This window comes from Anoplolepis gracilipes, chromosome 9 (genome assembly GCF_047496725.1).
Source record: "Anoplolepis gracilipes chromosome 9, ASM4749672v1, whole genome shotgun sequence".
Classification (NCBI taxonomy): Eukaryota; Metazoa; Arthropoda; class Insecta; order Hymenoptera; family Formicidae; genus Anoplolepis; species Anoplolepis gracilipes.
In genome coordinates, this window is record NC_132978.1 from 3651448 (window position 1) to 3671094 (window position 19647).

The following is a 19647-nucleotide window of genomic DNA, read 5'->3' on the forward strand; positions in this document are numbered from 1 at the left end:
GATAGAGAGAGAGAGAGAGAGAGAGGGGGGGGGGGCTACAAGCAGGAGATGACGAACAAAAAGAAAAACAGAGGCATACTTGGGGATCCTTAATTCATTCCGAACGAAAGCCATCCTCTGTTTTTCATCCCCCGTCGATGCTCACTTTTCATCATTTCCTCCGTCGCAATTGGTGAAGGAAGGAAACACGAGATACATCCTTCTGGAAACTTGGTATAAATGTCGTTTCTAAGACAAATAAATTTTAATTAATATATTAATGCGAATTTATTCTCGCGTCTCGACTGGAGTAGCGTATCAGGCGTGAAAAAATTTTATTTCAAAATAAACGGCTTCCTCCCGTTTTTTTCAATTCTTTGTGGTATGAATTATTTTTACAGTTGTTTATTATAGCCAGCCTGCATTTATATTTTTAATTGTCTTTCTCAGTATTGTTGTAATTTTATTATAATGCTTGATGACACATATTTATATAGTAATATTTATTAATATATTTATAATATATAGTAATATTTATAGTATATATAATTATATGCATGTTTATGAAAAAGAAGAATAGTTTGTTATTAAATATTTATATATTTTAAAGAACTTGTGAGAAACAGAACCGCGTGTGTTACACGAAATCGCGTATTGTAAAATTTTATTGAGCTCGGTTCATTGATTTGCAAAATCATATCTGTCATCTGCATTTTTCATATTATTATGTACGTGAGCCACGATGGAGAGTAATGGCGAACAAACACTTTTCGCGATCAAGTTATAAATTGCCACGAGCGGCAACGAAGATATCGCGTCAGCTGTGCGTGGAAAATTTGACTGCTCGTGTTTGATTTTTTTCAAGAAAAAAGCTCAGCGATGTTTTGCAGGCGGTTTATGATCAGCAGTTGCTCGCTGACTTTCGGACGGGAGTGGTGCTCTCTCTCCCTCTTTCTCGCTCGCTGCATAAATTGCCTGTACATCTCAATTCACCCCCCGGGACGGTGACCATTCTCTTACACGTCGTGCTCCTGAGTGACACTCCCCATCCTCTCCCGCAGGAGACCTCCTGCCTGCAGACTCGCATTATCATCCCTTCGTGTCACCTTCCCGCTACAGGGGTAAGGCTTGCCTCGAATCTTTTGTATAGTTCGTAATCCGTGTCCGCGCCTAAGAAAATTATCGGATCCGATCTTACATCGCATTTTTTGTCACGCTCAGTGTGCGATTAAAGTTTCTTTTTTTTATTAGGTTACTCTACAAGAGATATTTGAATGAATACTGTTAGATGTGTGAACCTTAATTGGGACTTTGTGAATGGTTAATCATATAATATACATAATTCTTTAGAGCAGAATACACACAAAATTATTCTGTTTAATTCTACAGCAATATCTTAATCTCGTTATTTATAGTTAATTCAAACCAGTCGGCCTGAAGTTTAAAAGAATTTTGAAAAAAAAAGTTATATTTATATATATTTACGTAGCAAATTACACGAGAATAAAAAGCAAAAGATATATTTTTTTATACGAAAAAATATAATTAAACCGATATGTATATATTACATATTTAATAGAAATTAATTTCGATTATACAAATTTTTTCTTGATTATCTTATCAGTCTGCCACGCGGTTCGCCGGTTATAGTAGAACGTTTTTCGCGATGTGAGTATGATAAACGCTAAAGTGTCATGTTCGAAAAAGTTGAAAGTTGACATGGTAATTTTCTTCTTAGACTCGCATTATCATTTCTTGTCATTCTTCATTGTACAGTACAGGTTATCTAAGATAATATTGCTATGTTTACCGTGAACATGTCACATGTCCATATCTTTTTAGGGTATAATTCATTTTCATAATTTAAATGAAAGATATGTCAGGCAAGATAACGTAAATAAATTTGGTTTGCACACAGATTCGTGTGCAAACTTAATTTTCTTACTGTATACTGTATGAGAGAAACGTGGAAACGAAAACATTGCGTACCGTGGAGAATAGCTGGTGTCATTTTTATTTCATACATTTCTTTAGATACAAATTTTAAAGATAAACTTTCTTGCGCTAAAGATGAAAATAAGGAAAAAGGAGGATGTCTTATATTTTTATTTATGAAAAAAAATATTAAAATTTTTGTTTATATATATATATATATATATATATATATATATATATATCTCAAGAATATTAACTATAGTGAAAGGAATGTTTAAACTTTTAATTTTTTTGCAAAATTACATTTTTATTTGTATCTTAAGCTTTTTGGCATATTATAAAACTAAAATCAACAACATATGTCTTATTAAATCCAATATAATAAAAATAATAAATTCAATAAACTTATTAATTAATAAGTAATACGATAGATACAGACAAGAGAGCGGAGTCCTTTAGTGTCATCATTAGACTAATTACAGCTGCATTCTCATAATATCGTCCTATAAATTCGGCGCGGTGTCATTTCGATTACTGCAATTTACTGTCGAATTTGCCCCCTGTCCCCTTGTGTACCCGCTAAATCTTGGCATAAAGTCGCGGCGCAAACACCGCTCGCCCTTTCGCGCGCGAAAGGGCGAAAAAGGGCCAGCGATGTTCGAATACAGCGCAATACGACACTCGAATTTCGAAGGGGTCGCCACCGCGCTGCGTCCCCCGCGCGTGATCTTCCCGCTGAATAGGTAGGGGCTCCGGTGGGGGGCGACTCACCCCCTCGCGAATTGGCGGAGCGCGAGGAAGCGGGGCAACGTCGGACAATCGCCGCCAATCGCCGTTGTTCTCGTTCACCGATGAACCCTCGCGTCTGCGCCCTCGGGCGACGTCGGTTCCCTTTTCGTCGCCCTCGTCGTTCGGGTACCGCGCGCGAGGCCGCAGACCTATCACTTCTTTGGCGACAGCCGTCGGGGTAACATCCTCGCCCTCGCTCTCTTCTTCCCATCCCTTCGCATCGCCGTCAGAAACCAACGATTTCCATTTCCAAATTCCGTTTCGACCTTTCCGAACACGCAAAAGCTTCCGTTTTTTTATTCCGTCCTCCTTTAAACATTTGCTTTTAATTGACTCGTACGCGCGCGCGTCCCGGTTATTTATAGCTCTTTTTTTTTTTTTTTTTTTTTTTGTTGTTTGTGTTTGAGAGTTCGCGATGATAGAGTCCGATCGACGACCGACCGTTTCTACTTCGCTTCACAGTGAAAGAGATCTCGCGATTGTTTCGGCTTTTAAACGTGCAAACGGTATCAGTAGTTTTCTAACGATTCTCTTTGGTCTTTCAGACTAAAACGTACTTCCGATTTCGTTCGGCTTTTTAGTTTCCTTCGAGTATTAAGTGATTTAAAAAAAAGTTTCTGTTTTTTCGTTATATTTTCACTACGCAAAGCATGTAGTTTACCGTGACACTTTTTTTCAGAAAATACATTCGTGCGGTTTTACGTGCAATTTTCGGAAAATACACTTGCGGTTTTTGCTTGCAATTGTTTTTGACGTTCATCATTTTTCGCCGTTCGCGTTTTAAAAGGAAAATATAGCCGATCGAAAAGTATACCAAACTCACGTCGCATCCGCTTCTGTTAATTTCGCAATCGGTGGTGCATCGTAATGTAACACGCGGCTGTCGCGTTCCGAAACTATTTCGTGCCTTAAAATCGCCGTCCAGATTGTGACAATAAATCGTCTTCTCTTTGAGATCATTTTTTTTTGACGAGATTTTTCGAGAGTTTCTTGTTATTCCCGTTTTTTCGCTTAAATACAAATTCTGTTCGTTGACATTCGCGCGACGAACGTATCTGAACGAGCTTATTTTTCCTCTGTGTCGATTATATCGATCTAGCCACGAGATTGCCTTACCGAGATCCAAGATCATCTTCGGGTCTTTTTTTGAAAGTCTTTTTTTTTTCTTTCTCTCGATCACGAGTTTGAACGAGAATCAGCTCCGTCCCTTCCTTGTGCCTTTTCCCGATTTTACTAACTCCTATTATTGTGATTGGGGCGAACGTTCGTGATCCTTCGAAGAACACGAAGATCCAGCAGCCAAGGAGGACCGACTTCGTAATCTCTTCGCAGATATAGAAGTCTCTCTATTTCTCCTTCTCTCTCTCTCTCTCTCTTTCTCTCTCTCTCTCCCTCTCCCTGTGCTGTTTTGCTTGAAACCCGCGCTGAACATCCACGAGCACGACGAATCCATCTGAGCGAGAGAGAATTCTACGAGTGACACCACCATGACACTAGCGCGGTGAGTAAGAACTGTTGAGCTGTGTGATGTAAGAGTTCGACTAGTTTGTGTCCGTAGCTTTAACAATTGTTAGCAAAGTAGGATAACGTCTTTGCTCCGTTTTCTCGCTGCTTTTAGCGCAAATCTTTCGCCGCAAGCATGAGAAATCCAGGTTTTTATACAGATAGATATGATTATATATTTCTGTATAGCGTGTACAATAGATTTCTGTAAATGTCATAGTCACTCTAACTCTTTGTCGAAATATATCTGCTTGAAAAGATTGTAACAAGCATTTAGTTTTTTCGATTTGATTCGAATCAAAATAAATTAAAATATATATAGAATAAGATTTTAAAAAATTTAACAGCAACTTATCGAGCCATAGGATTTATCAATCGATAGATTTTATTTCTTAATTTCTTTTTAACTGTTTATTTGTGCACATGTAATATTTTAATTCAAATGAGTTTGATGAAAATTGATATAACGTGTGTTGAATATTATAAATAAGATCAATTTTTGAAATAATCAAGAAATTAATTCTTAGGATATTTTGAGACATCTTTTTTCTCTTCATTAAAAATATTTTTCGAATTTAATTGTATTAAAAATTACATGTATTTTTCTTTTCAAATTTAATGAACAAACAAGTCCGAAGTGTAAAATTGATTGCCCTAAAATAATCAAGATAGTATACTCAATTATTAAGAGCGAGTCGTGGCAAAACAACCCTCTACGATCTCGAAATCAGATAATATAATGTGAGGGTTGACTTTCCGGATATCAAAATTGTCCGAGGGTGATATAGACTCCAGTAATGACAGTCAGTGTCGTTCATGCATTAGTTTCTCTACGCAAAGCTTGACCATCTATCCCCTTGAATTGCTTGAAATGACTGTACACAAAATAGATTTTTCTTCTGGAATTCACACTGATTTTACGTTAAAAACCGAAAATGTCTGTCAAAGAGTTTTATACTGTATTGTGTTAATTGTATAATTTTTTTTTATAAAGTTGATTATGTGAGTATAGAATCGTATGTAACTGGGGTAAGTAAACATTCGTAAACTATTTAAATCCGTCAAATGAATCAAAAGTGATTATAAAATGCATTTTGTGATATAGTAGACTGTCGAATAGAATATATATATGCAGAGTCAGAGGTTCCTAAATAATTATTTGAACAAAAAAATAAAAGGTTCATAATGTAATACGAGCAAACGTTATATAGATTCTGAGTTTGACGTTTTGCCGATAGAACTACGTTATTGACAATACAGTTTTCAGCTGTACAATCTCCCCGTTTACACATTCAAGTATTATTAATCATTTTCCAATATAGAGTTACACGGTATATAACTGTCCGGGTTTATTGGTGACGTGAACGTGCTGAAAGTATACAAAATCTATTAGATACGATTTTATGTGGCGACATACTCGTTTGACGTTTGTAGCAATTGTATACACATTTGACATTTGACAATAAAAGACATATAAATTCACGTGTAGAGTCGTTTCCTTGATTAACGTGTTTAAGCAATATTAATAATTCAACCAATTTTTTATCAATATAGTAATGTGAGAAACGATTTCTCTATCACCGTTTTTAATATTGCGAGATAAACTGTTCCTTTTAAGGCCCGGAATTTAATTACGAATACAGATTTCTCTCATATACTAGTTTTTACTCGGTTCGTTGGAAACTGGCACGGTAAAGCGCGTAGCATATCTTATTTAATCCCTTTTCGATGTCGTGAAAGAATCGATGATTTCCGTATCTGTCACACGCTCGGTTACAAGTGTTCAGACATTAAAACGACTCAACCAGACACACGAGCGTACGTTTATTTGAAATCCCAGCAGACTATATTCCTTGCGACTCGACAATAACGCTAGGTTCCCATTAGCGTTGGCTCTGATCCTCGCGAAAATTCTTGTATAAGTATTAAATAGACTTGACAGGCTATTCGGGTAAGGATTTGCCGAAACATCGCAACTCGTTAGCATTAAAAACGTTAGAAAAAAAAGGTTTCGAATATTGTTGGAAAAAAACATGCGTCGAGAAATTTCTTATAAGCTTAAAAAACAAATGAGATTGCTACAAATAACTTTTAGAATTATTCACCACGTTTGAGATAGAAAGAAATAAGACGTTGATCAATGTTTCAACATTATATCTATATCATTATATGAAAATAGAGAATAGTATAATAAAAAAATATCTTTTTAACTTTAAAACTTTATTTTAAATTATTCTAAATTGGTATGCGCTATTTTATTAGATCTACATTATTTTAAATTATTTCTAAATTATGCGCTGTAACTGTAGGCTTTCAGTTTGTAAGATTGAGAAATGAAAGAGAGAGAGAGAGAGAGAGAGAGAGAGAGAGAGAGAGAGAGAGAGAGAGAGAGAGAGAGAGAGAGAGAAAGACTCATCTAGGTCGAGAAAATCATGGGGAATCGAGACGACCGGGGATGACGCGACTTGTTTGCGCTCGCACGATACTCGAGGTTTCCCCATCCGATGTCCACGGGGGTGTGTTACTGGGGCACTAGTGCGCAGAAGCCCCGAACATGCCCGATGTGGATCCCAGAGAAATCGTCGTAGCGATGCCCCCTCCGTTCACCGCCACATCCCCCGCCCTGGAGTTCTGCATCCCTTTGAAGAGAACGAGAGAGAGAACGAGAGAGAGAGAGAGAGAGAGAGAGACAGCGAGCAAGGGGTGGTTCCCCGACTGTCGACTATATTTCGAGCCTTAGTAGCTCGAACCGCGCCACATTCAGTTTCTGACCGGCGATCGAAGCGACCCGCGGTTCCTCGTCGAGTGCGCGCATCTCTCTCTCAGGGACCCTCGGGATTCCATCTCCGTCTCGGATCCCCAGAGGATCGCGGATCGTCCCGTTGTCCCACCGTTTTGTTCTGTTCGCGGTTTCGCAAAAGGGCAAGGGGGTAAAGGGAAGGAGGGCAACGTAGCGTGGAAATCGCGACGCGTTACATCACATACACGCGGTCATCGGGGATGCTGAGACTCGTGTTCGCTCGAAGCCATTGATCTTCCAATCGAAGCGATTCAGTGACGCCTGTGCGGGACTCACGCGACGACATAAGGCTCTAATCGGGATAAGTGGATATAAATAACGCAATCTAAAAATCTATCGTACAATCATTTCTCTTATCTAATATCTTGAATATTCGGTTTGTGTATTGTAGTGATTGTGTTTTAAAATTAATAACATTCCAATCTTCTTGTAATCGATCAGCGAATTAAAATATTCGCGAGAATCTTATCTATAATTTAAATATAATTTTTTCATTTTATATATAGAAATTGTACGTATGAATTATTTCAAACTTATCCTTTTGTGAATCTTAAATCAATTAAAATTGCTCTTTAATCTATTATTATTAGCAATTCTCACTACTATTAATTTTGTTTCGTCAAGCGTCAATGGATAATCTTGTTCATCGCTGAGGATCGCTGATTGTTCGATTAATAGAATGTCGGTGTAAATAGCGAGAGATACGAGGCTACTGAAGCTCATCGCCGACGTAAATCGTTCGCAAACTCGAGTAAATATAGCAGGAATGGAGCTGAATCCGTGCTGCAGCTTCGTAGGGATAGTAAATTATCTTTACACGAGAAGCTTGCATCGGAAACGGCGGCGATCGGCGCCCAACATTCCACGATCCTGGGTATTATAGGAGTCGTCAAGTAACCAAAATTTAAATGTATAGACGTAGTTGTGCTGCTAGATCGCTAACAATAAGAGCCAAGCCAATACAATGCATCGTCCTGAGGTAAATATCTCATCGTTCATTTACTTGTGGATTTCATATCACGTCATCAATGTTCATCATCATTGCTCGTTAGCCAGCCACGTGGCACTCGCCTGTCTCTAGAAATTCAAGAAACGTCGCGCCCCGTTTCATAAGACTATTTCGTAACTATAAAACAGATTTGGAATAAATTGATGTGACATTTCACGACAATACAATGAATAGAGAATGATGAAAAGAATTGTAGACTTCGGTCTTATAATTTTAAATTGTTTCAAAGTTTTTTCGAAATCAACTATAACTTCCCTTTTTACATAATATGTAGTTTATAAAATGAGGCTCCGATAGTTTCTCGCAAGAAGAATGTTATTCTTACGATATCTTTTAGATTAGAATATAGTAGTAGATTTAGAGTGAATGCAACAAACTCTTTTGTGTTGCGCGTATTTAAAAAAAACTTTTTTTTCTCCCACGAAGTTGTTTAATATGTAACGTTACTAAGCGAGAAGCTGTATGGCTTTATTTGTTCAGTTTGATGAAATATTCATTTAATTTAGATGGTTAACAGCATTTACTATTTCACACTTTTTACAAGTGAATTTATCAAAACTTTTGTTGCGTCGATGGAAGTTTATTTACAAATATTTATTCAATCGATCTATGCCGATGAGAACGTCGGTGAATGTATTTGTGCTTCATTTCGTAATGTGTTTGCAAGCGTGTATACGTGTTATATTTATATCTACAGTCTTATAATTATAGTTAAACATGACTGATGCATCCATTAAAGTAGTATAATGAAAGTAAAGTGTCATGAGAATATAATTGAATCAATTCCTCGTCATCTTTTTGTTGGCATTAAAGTAACGCAACGTGATAGAGAAACTAGAAAATAATTCTTAACATATTACAACGTTTACACCATATAATCGTTTTAATAAATATAATTATTGTAATAAATATAAGTGTTATAATATATTATAAAGATTACACTAGTATAATCGTTGTAATAAAAAGCAATTGAAATTTTTATTTAAATATCTAATTTGCACTTTAGAACGATTTTAAACGTAGATTCAATTTTCCAAATAGAGTCTAGCAAAATTAAATTTTTTATTCTGTCATAAGACAGGAATGGAATAAAAAATAATTAATTCCGAATTAGAAGTAAAATATAACGGTATGGATATTTTCGTATACAAAAAACGGTCGAATTATTGTAGATATTAATGAGTTACTTGGATACGATTCATAAAGGGTTACGTGCGTTTGATACGTTCCTACGGTTTAACTGAGGTAGTGACGCGCGGAAAAATGTGATGACATCCGCAAAGGATGGCAACGATATGGAGAGAGAAAAAGAGAGGGACAAAACGTTCATAGGGTAGGAAGCGATATGAGAACCGACCAACCCGCCACCCTCTTCGCGAGGCGACGATGAAGTTAAAAAAGCTGACGACGGCGCTATAACTCGCCCCGAGAATGGAGCATGGTAACTACATACCGCGGCGAAAGTAAATGGCAGTAAGTGTTTCATACTTGCACACCGATATAATAGCTCTTTCCCGTGTAAATTTCATTAGACAGATTGTATGGATTCTTTTCGACTCTTTACTCGCGATTTTTTTTACAGTAATTAATTTTTTGTAAATGTAATAAATTATAGTCATTTATTATATAATTGATTTGTGACATATAGATTATTATATTTATATATTTATAAACGATTTATGTTATATAAATCGATATTATATAAACTATTATATATACAATAAATTATTAATTATAAATATTTACATGAGATTAATTTGTTAGTCAGAGACTATATATATATATATATTCGAAATTTATAATTATTCGTATAATCGCAAACAATAGTATAATCGAATTATTAGAGGACATACTGTCATCTTTTATGTTAGCGTTAATTCATTGAATCAAAAGCGCAATCGTTTTTTATTAATGATCGATAATTTAATTATTATTTGATGATTGCATAATCATCATTAATTAGTAATTTGATCAGTCGGTAGTTGTACCTAATTATTAATCCACTTTTACCTAACGTTTGCATAATTGATCAATTAGTGAACATTTAAACTGACTTGAAGCGGAGTTCCGAGGAAAGGATAACGGAAGTAGTCTATGTAATCAAAGCGATGTCGATAAGGGAAATAGGAAATTATGTTATCAGCATTAATCATGCGAAGTGGATACGAAGTTATATTCTAATGCATAGGAAATGTAATTTGCGATGAATATATGCATCAAGCTTGTCGTGAACAGCAACGCGTGTGGCCTTGCTACACTCACACGAATGCGTTTCTTTCGAGCAAAAACACTGATTATAGACATGTTGTAACAGCACGTTTGAACGGTAATAGACATGATTCTTACCGTAAATGTATTTGAAATTAAATGAAATTTAAGTGAAATTTTACTTTTCTAAAAAAATAGTAAAAGGAGGGGGGAAAGTTAAATTATAAATTTATTCAAATTAATGCTTATGAAAACAATTTAAATACTGTATAGAATTTGCATAAAAATTAATTTAAAACATGATTAAAAAGAGAAAAGAAATTTCATAAAATTCTTTTATAATGAATATTTTAATTCTTGATTATTTCTTAATGATAATTAAATATAGAGAAATATTATACTAGTATATATGTATATTATTATGTGTCACTAACGAGAATTCCCAGAAACTGTCTCTTGAAGACTTTTTCTTTCTCTGTCTTTTCAGCACGAATGAAATGTATTTTTGCGAATTAGCGCGGGAGATTTAGCGCGCGGTAAATAACGTCCAAACTATTCAATCGCGCGCGCTGCACCGTGATGATAAATGACGGAGAGCCTGGACGAGAGACAGATTAACACGTTTCCACTATAGATTCGCCGTTTCCACGATAATCGACGGGAGCCTCTCGGCTGATTGGCACGTATGCGCGGCGCCGATCCATTAGGGAGAGGATCCGAGAGGCCCCGGTGCAGGATTAGCCGATTTTGTAGAGCGCCGGCCGCATAATCGCGTCTTCGTTATCCTGTTAGCTCCTTCCGCTTTCCCCGGTCTGCGTTTTCCTCGACGCGCGCCGCCGCGCCACGCCGCGCCGGATCGCTACCCTCAATTAGTTCGCGTCAAGTGTCATCACGGCGGATACTGTACATACGTGACGTCTAATTTTAGAAACGGCGCGCCTTTGATTAACGCAAATCATCATTCTCTTCCTTCTCTCTCTCTCTCTCTCTCTCTCTCTTCTCTTTATCCTCCCCTCCCGTATCTCGCGCTTCCCGTTTTCGAATTGCCGTTAAATACCGCGTTCATTGCGTTAATGATAGTGCATGTTTCACATTCGACAATCAACTGTGCGTTGGAATGGATGATTGGCGGAAAATTTTACGTTGAGCGAGCACATCATGTATAATAATGATGAATAATGTAGTCGGGAATTTATTTTAATATATGAAAAAGATATTGCAGTTCGATCTCGAGAGATGAAAGACCTATTTGTATTTTAGTATGTTGAAAGAAACGAACGCCGAGAGAGAGAGAAGATCGTCGAATAAAGAAGCGATTTTATTATATTACGTAAACAAATTTTTCTTTTCGTTTCTACAGTTTATTTCTTCAGCTTTTTATCGTGTATTTTTTTTTTTTTTTTTAAACCCATTATAAGAAAGTTTTTCAGTTTTATTCTGTACGATATATAAATTTTATAAAATATGTATTAATATTCTATTATCTATTTTTAATTTAAATAAAAGAGAAATCCAATCTTTTCACGGGACATTATATTTTCTCCATCATGTTTAGCAATTATAATTATAAGTTAGAGATTAAAGTCGCTAGTATTTAATTATAAACAACGGGTTAATTAAAACGATCTGACTAGCCAAAATCATTCAATTTATTCAAACTGTGTGTGAATAAATTGAATGATTTTGGCTAGTCAGGTCGTTTTAATTAACCTGTTGTTTAACAATTATAATCAATCAATAATTAATAATTAAAAAATTTATTTTTATTTATATATTTTCTCGATTGTATGTTTAATTTTATTTTTTACTTTTCAAATAATGTAAGTAAAAATTGAGTAAATAATTGACGAAAAAGTTGAGTGAAAAAAATTGACTTAATATACATATGTTCGAAACACAAAGAGTTCGCCACTTTATCACTAGCCTTTCATGATGAATGTTGCGAAACGTTCTTCTCGTAAGAATATTCAATTTCCAGTAATATCAATGCCAGCATTGTCGAGAAGTGGCTCCATCCCACTGGCAGTATGCATGGAGTTGATGATCCAGTTGTATGTAATGAGGTCATTCCCTCTGAATCGAGTTCGTACGGGTAGGAAGGTGACGTATTGCGAATCGAACGAAGTAACTTCGTAGCCAACGGTGGTTTCAATTTCGCAGTAAAATGCCGTTGGCTCTGCGAGCGATTGCCTGGAGCTGTTGGCGATCTTTTTTTTTTACATTCCGCTATTCCGATATTCACTTTGTTCCGCTTTTTTTGTAAAAAGGAAGCTCTGGCTATTTCGCGCATGATGCTCGCAGCAAAAAGTATCAGTTCGCGTTTCTGATGAAGGATGAAATGCACGATTAAAAGTATATGAACGTAGCGAACAATTAATCACGTATTAATTACGTAAATGAAGTTTTATTTCATTTATGTGTGTTTTTTTCTGCAAAATAGTAAATCTTTCTGAAAAAAAAAAACAGATTTACAAATATTTGATAATTATTTAATGAGTTTAACGGCAGAATTTTAATCCTGATTTCTTGTATCACATATTTGCAAATCATATTAAATTATGACGAAGAAGAAATAAATTATGTAAATATCTTTTTTTTTTTTTTTTTCCGGAATAAATTAGAAAATTTTTTTCTTTTGTATATAAATTAATTCTTTGTTATAATTTACGTTTGATAGTATGGATTAGTAAAATATACCGAAGATTCTTTCTGATTAATAGCTGTAATTCTTTATCACGATTGTCACGAAAGATTTGCTGGAAATGTAGGTCATATGAAATAGTATTTGAAAAAAAATTTATTTATTTCGCAAGGAAATATTCACATGACCACTCTCATCTGATATCGTAATTAAAAATAGGGCTGTAGTGAAAAAAATAACTGCATTATAAATTAAATTATACTAATTGATTAAATTAAACTGACAATCTTCAATTGCTTTTTCTATTATTGTAAAAATTTATTAACGACGAAAGATGTTATCAACTGTGCGAATTTTTAGTTATTACATTATTAAATCATAAAATATTTAAGCTAGATATATGACATATTATTTCTCGCAATTTTCTTAACATGCTTAATTGATATATTAAATGATTATTCAGATCTGAATTCGATGAAATCAAAATTATATGTTAATTGGGTGAAAATTGTCGACGAAAAAAAAAACGCAGAGAAGGGCAGAGAGAGAAAAGGGTTGAAACAAGCAATAGAGATAGAAGAGAAAGAGAGGGAGAGAGAGTGATCATAAGAAAGGATAGCCGCGGATACAACGGGGGGTTACGGTCGGAGTTTGACACAGTGAGAGACCAGCGTTGCTTGGCAACCTCTAAGGGTGGAAACCCACATTGGCGTAGGGTATATACTTGCGACGAATTTATGCACCATTACCATTCTTTATACCGGCCCACCCCGTGAGAACACGTGGAAAAACGCGTGAATGAACCCTGTAGCTGTACAATCCGGTTCGGGATGAATACAACGAAATTGGCTGTTTATTCTCGTGACGTGATCTAATGATGCGCGTATTGTCGCGAGGAATACGCGTCGCACGCACCACAAATTAGCGGAAAGATAGCAATCTTCTCGGATGAGGTAACGAAAGGCTTATACCTCGAGCTGTGTTCCACCCCACCCTTTATGCGTTTTATATATCTGAATAATGAGACACTTTATTTAAATTTCATCTATTCATATCTCAGAGAATACGTCTCTCTTTCTGCGATTATTATTAGCAAGATATATTCTTTATAATCTTTATTAAGTCTTAATCAAGTATAATTAGGATGAACAGTTTATGTTTCTTTCATCTTTCTCGTCTACTCATTTAAACCACATTGTGACATTATATCAGAAACCTTCAGACATTTATCGGTTGATAAACTGTCGGGCACTGCGTATCACGTGATAATTTAATTACGTTAATAATTATATTAATTAAATATTTTATTTGAGAGATATATATTCAATTTAATTATCTCGTTCGAAAGCGTTTGAAAAGCAAAAAGGAGTATGTATTTTTACACACTACATTTATTTCTATCATTGTTTCTACGCCGGTGGAAGATTGCACCCTGTGGCAAATTCTACGGTAAATGTAATATGTCCTATCGAGAGATCGATATATAGACACAAGTCCCACGGTAGCTTTCTCTTTCAGTTCAGCGCATCCGGGGCATTTTTAATCCGTCATCGCTCGTTTCCCACAAATCCACGCGAGATATTTTCGCAACCCTTTTTTCAAATGGATTATGATCGGATATATATAGTGTGTAAGGCTTTACAAACTGGAAGCAGTTTTCAAGCAACACGACCGCGTTTTGCCACGCGATTACATCTTAAATTGCGTTATAAAATAAATAATTCTTCCATCAAAGATTAATAATGTAGAATGTTATTAATGTAACGGCGTTATATTAACTTTCTCGTTAAATTGTACCGTGTTCTACCGAACACAATAGGCGATCTTTGCAACTTGTTGCGTTCAATTTCGTCGTAAAGCAGAAATTGCATGCACGTGCCTAACTCTTTAGATTATCGTCCACGTAATACTGTGGATTTATCTGATAATATTTTACGAGGCCGTTTTACATGCGAAGAAGTGATCTAACAATAAGACGATTACGCGCAAAACTCTTTGCGAACTCGAGATTAAATATCCAATTGATCGTGCTGGTCGATAAAGCATTACGTTAATATCCGCGGATAAAATTGGTCTTCTCTATTTAATAATTCTAAACCGTAAATATAATCTTATCTTATGCCATTGTCTTTTTCAGTCAAGTGATTCTGGAGGTTTTTGCGCACGTAGAAGATCACCCCAGGCTATCGCAATGGCCACCCTATCCTTGCGCATTTCTATACCGGAGAAGAATGCCACCAAGATGATGCAATTTGATCCCAGCACATCGGTATACGACGCTTGTCGCATTATCAGAGAAAAACTCGCTGAAGCCAGCAACATGGGTCAACGTAAGTATTCGATCATTTATATGGAAATACTTTGTTAACGCTTTTTGCAGTGTATACATTTTTTTAAAATTAAATTATATCTTTTTCGCATAAAGATATATGTAAATTTTCCTCTAAATTTTAAGTCAAATCATTTTATAATAATATCATCAATATAATAATGTGATAGCGGATATACGTCGGAATATATCATTTATTAATTCATGTAATAAAAGGAAGATTAAAGAAGCATACATCGAGATTTAATTTAATGGAAGTAATGGAAATTTTCAATTTATCACTAAAATGTTCATGTTTTTTTATTCATATACATATATAAGTGTATTAAAAATATTAAATACACACGATAGAATTATATATCATGCATCGAGAATCACAAACGTTAAAGTTTCAAGATGTTATCTGATTTTTACTTTATAGCGAAAGATTACGGCTTGTTCCTCGCTGATGAGGACGTGAAGAAGGGAGTCTGGTTGGAACCCGGGCGAAACCTCGACTATTATATCCTGAGAAACGGAGATTTGCTCGAATACCGTCGTAAGCTCCGTACTCTTCGAGTTCGTATGCTGGACGGGACGTTGAAGACCATGCTAGTGGATGACAGTCAGCCCGTAGCAAATCTCATGGTGGTGATATGTACAAAGATAGGTATCACGAATCATGACGAATATTCTTTGGTGCGCGAGCTAGTAGACGAGGAAAACGAAAATCAGAAACCTGGAAATTTTGGCACTCTCACGTTGAAGCGAAAGAAGGAGGAGAAGGGTGAAAGAGACGCTAAGATGGAACAATTGAGGAAGAAGTTAAAAACTGATGATGAAGGTAATAAAATTTCGAACTTTTAATCATATTTAAACTTTAGATTTAAAACTTTATTAATACTTCATTAATGCATAGGGTGATTGGGAAACACAGTGTGATCGAAAAGGAGATGATTATACAAAACTATTAAAATATATATAAAAAGATGATTATATATATTAAAATATATATAATTTTTTTATTTTTCTTTTCTTGAAAACTTAATTATTTTAAATTATTTTAAATCGTTTTATTTTTTAACTGGAATATTATATTTTTATATTAAAATATTAAAAAATTTATTGAGGAATTCAATGATCTATGACATAAGATAATTAGATGTAATTCAATTAAAAAAGAAAAAAGCATAAATTATTATTTTTTTAATTTTTACAATCAGTTCCCTCAAAAATGAAATCTGGCCTACATTATTCTACATTTTCTTTTTATACAAAAAATCATTTTTTTGATGGTAGTAATATTTCTCAGTCTTACTCTGTATTACAATAAGTATTGAATGCCAAATATGTTTTCAAGATGTAATCTAAAGTTTCACGTTTCTTATTTTACAGTTAATTGGATAGATCCAAGTAAGACTCTTCGCGAACAAGGCATAGACGAATCAGAAACCGTTTTGTTGAGGAGGAAATTTTTCTTTTCGGATCAAAACATCGACAGTCGCGATCCTGTACAATTGTCCCTATTGTACGTGCAAGCGCGAGATGCGATTCTTGACGGTACACATCCGATTACACAGGAAAAGGCTTGCGTTTTCGCCGGGATCCAATGTCAAATCCAGTTTGGCGATCATAAGGAGGAGAAACATAAACCGGGTTTTTTGGAGTGAGTTGCAATTCGATATGCATTTCTCAACTATATCATGACGAACTCTATCAATATTTCATTTATAACACATTTTCTGTTTTTTAGTCTTAAAGAATTCCTACCGCAATCGTATGTGAAAGTCAAGGGAATAGAGAAAAAGATCTACGCGGAGCATAAGAAACACATCGGGCTGTCGGAGCTGGACGCCAAAGTCCTATATACCAAGACTGCCAGGTCATTGAACACATACGGTGTCACGTTCTTTTTGGTAAAGGAGAAGATGAAGGGCAAAAACAAACTAGTGCCGCGTTTACTCGGCGTGACAAAAGATTCAGTCCTGCGACTCGACGAGAAAACGAAGGAGATCCTGAAGACGTGGCCATTGACGACCGTGCGACGGTGGGGCGCTTCACCGAACACTTTTACTCTCGACTTTGGCGACTACTCCGACCAATATTACAGTGTGCAGACTACCGAAGCGGAGCAGATACTTCAGCTGATCTCCGGTTATATTGATATTATCCTAAAAAAGCAAAAAGCGAAGGATCACTTCGGTATCGAGGGAGACGAGGGATCTACGATGGTGGAGGACAGCGTGTCGCCTCTAAAGTGAGTGTCTCTCACGCTATCAGTACGTATTAGCGCCTTTGTGAACATTCCGAGGCGGGCGTACACCGAAGTAATAATCGTAATTAAGACAGTGTTAGAACAATTATCAGTTCTCGATTCGCTGCGAAGCAATCGACTTATTCGTTCAGTCCACATCATGTCTCGAGAATATTTTGCGTCAGTTTGATACGATCATGGAAGAGTTTCTGAAATGTCATGCAAATAAACATATTCGAGCAGTTTCCAATTCTAAGTATTATTCGGATTAAATAAGAGTATTATTAGACTTAGATGATTAGACTTGATATATTTTATATATGTTTTGTTTCATAGGGCCACCATCATGCAACACGAGACCAGCAATGTCGGTAAAGGAAATGTAGAAGCCGTCTCGGTTGCCATACCAGCTGTCATGAGGGCCGGAGGAGATGGTAAGCATTTTGCTGAAAATTTTATAAGATTTTATTTTATTTCTCAAATAAATAGCTTAATACAGAATAATTAAGATTATTTAAGAAAATAATATTTTACTGTTTATTTAGTATAATTATTAAACAACATTATTAGAGTCTCAAAGCCCATAATATAAATCAAATATGTACAAAGAGTTTATTATATAGTGAATTTTCTTTTGTTCAAATTCCAAAAAATTTTGCAATTTTTGTTTGCGCATATTTGGCTGCATACAGGCTATTCCGTAATTTACGTTCAATCACATAGTATTATTCCTTGATGAAAAATGAATTAAAGAAACTTGACTTTTATTTTTACGATGCTTAACGAAGAAGGAATTATCAAATAAGATTAACTTTAATCAACGCCATTCGTTGGAACGGCTATATATTCTTTGCGTGTTTGCTAGTATACGTGACTTCATTCTATTTGGCGCGCGCTTTATAGATTGCAGATAGTATGTCTGCTAAAGGACGGCGCTGGTTGGGTGGATTTTTATAATTTTTTTTTCATTGAGCATTGCAGTGAAAAATGATTCAGGACTTTTCGATTCTTCATCAAGGAATAATATAATTAGACATCTTGCATATATGGTAGCTTTTAAAGACTTTATTAGTTTTGTAGATTGAAAAAATAATCTGCATTTAAAATTTTCAAATATCATAGATTGTTATATACTTTTTCTTTCTTAATATATTCAGAGGCAGAAATCAATTAGCGACATTCTTTGCACGATTGAATCCTCGGAGTTTAGTTATTAATACAAATATCTTGTACATATATACACTTTTCACTTTGTAAATACACATTCGACAAGCTTCAAGCATTGGTTAAAGTATCGCTTATAATAAAATGAAATAATTAAATCCGCCTTTAGCTTTCGACGGAAAAATTATTGCGTCTGAACAGATTCGTGGTATCGAGGACTCGATCGGGACATTCAGTAATTGTAAATAAAGTGATCGGCTTAGAATGTGCATGTGTAATTTGTAGGGGCCCGACCATACGGAACCGGTCACATAGGTGGTGCCCAGTACACGACCATCAGCGGACAGGTGAACATCGCTCATGCCCCACCTATGGTAAGCTCCATTAAAAATTGTCCAAGTTGCTCTCAAGCTCACCTTGGATGTCGGTGTTTTTTAGTTGCTTGTTATAAATATATATCGCGCCTCAAAGTATTGTAAAATTTGGAACTTTGACGAAAACGGCAAGAACGGCGGATCGTACTACTGTGTAATTATTGATTAAAGATATATGTGTATCTGTATGCCTATATATACATATATATACACACATATACTTAGGATAGTATTATGCACATTTTGCAAATATTTAAAGTCGCACCGATGGAATCGTTGTGTTGCACGTCAAGAAGAGCGAAATTTTTTAAGGGACTAATAGACGGTTAAATTTATTTTCATGCTAGGCGCCTTCTATTGCGGACACAGAGTAGGTACATTACGATAACATTTTCAGTTATCTGTTACTCTTGAGTTATAGATCCTTTCCATTTGATTTCTCTCGTTTGATTCGTTTGCGTTCCATGTTTTTCTCCCTCGGTACAGCGCTTACTGGTAAGATAAAATCTCTGTACGCGTCACCAGCGCGATTTAGATGCTCTCTTTCGATAGAGAGTATTTGTATTACTCGATCGATCAGTAAACTCTGTATCGCCGCAACTATTCGTTGCAGTTTATGTACGTTTCGTTATATAGGCGCAAATCATTTACATTTCATTGGTTGATCATCGTAAGCAAAATGT

At 35.5% G+C, this 19647-nt stretch overlaps 1 protein-coding gene across 9 annotated transcripts in view; it reads left to right on the forward strand.

Annotated features, from left to right (window-relative positions):
- Rhea (Talin_middle and talin-RS domain-containing protein rhea) overlaps window positions 1–19647 on the forward strand; it is a 64216-nt gene that overhangs the window by 31029 nt on the left and 13540 nt on the right. For 3 of the 9 annotated variants that reach the window (XM_072899925.1, XM_072899923.1, XM_072899924.1), the window contains exons 3-8: window positions 15002–15194; window positions 15615–16016; window positions 16568–16838; window positions 16926–17429; window positions 17763–17860; window positions 18876–18964. In XM_072899925.1, coding sequence (XP_072756026.1) covers window positions 15056–15194; window positions 15615–16016; window positions 16568–16838; window positions 16926–17429; window positions 17763–17860; window positions 18876–18964 — 1503 coding nt within the window. In that variant the 5' untranslated portion in view covers window positions 15002–15055. The other 6 variants (XM_072899921.1, XM_072899926.1, XM_072899929.1 and 3 more) reach the window with 6 other exon arrangements.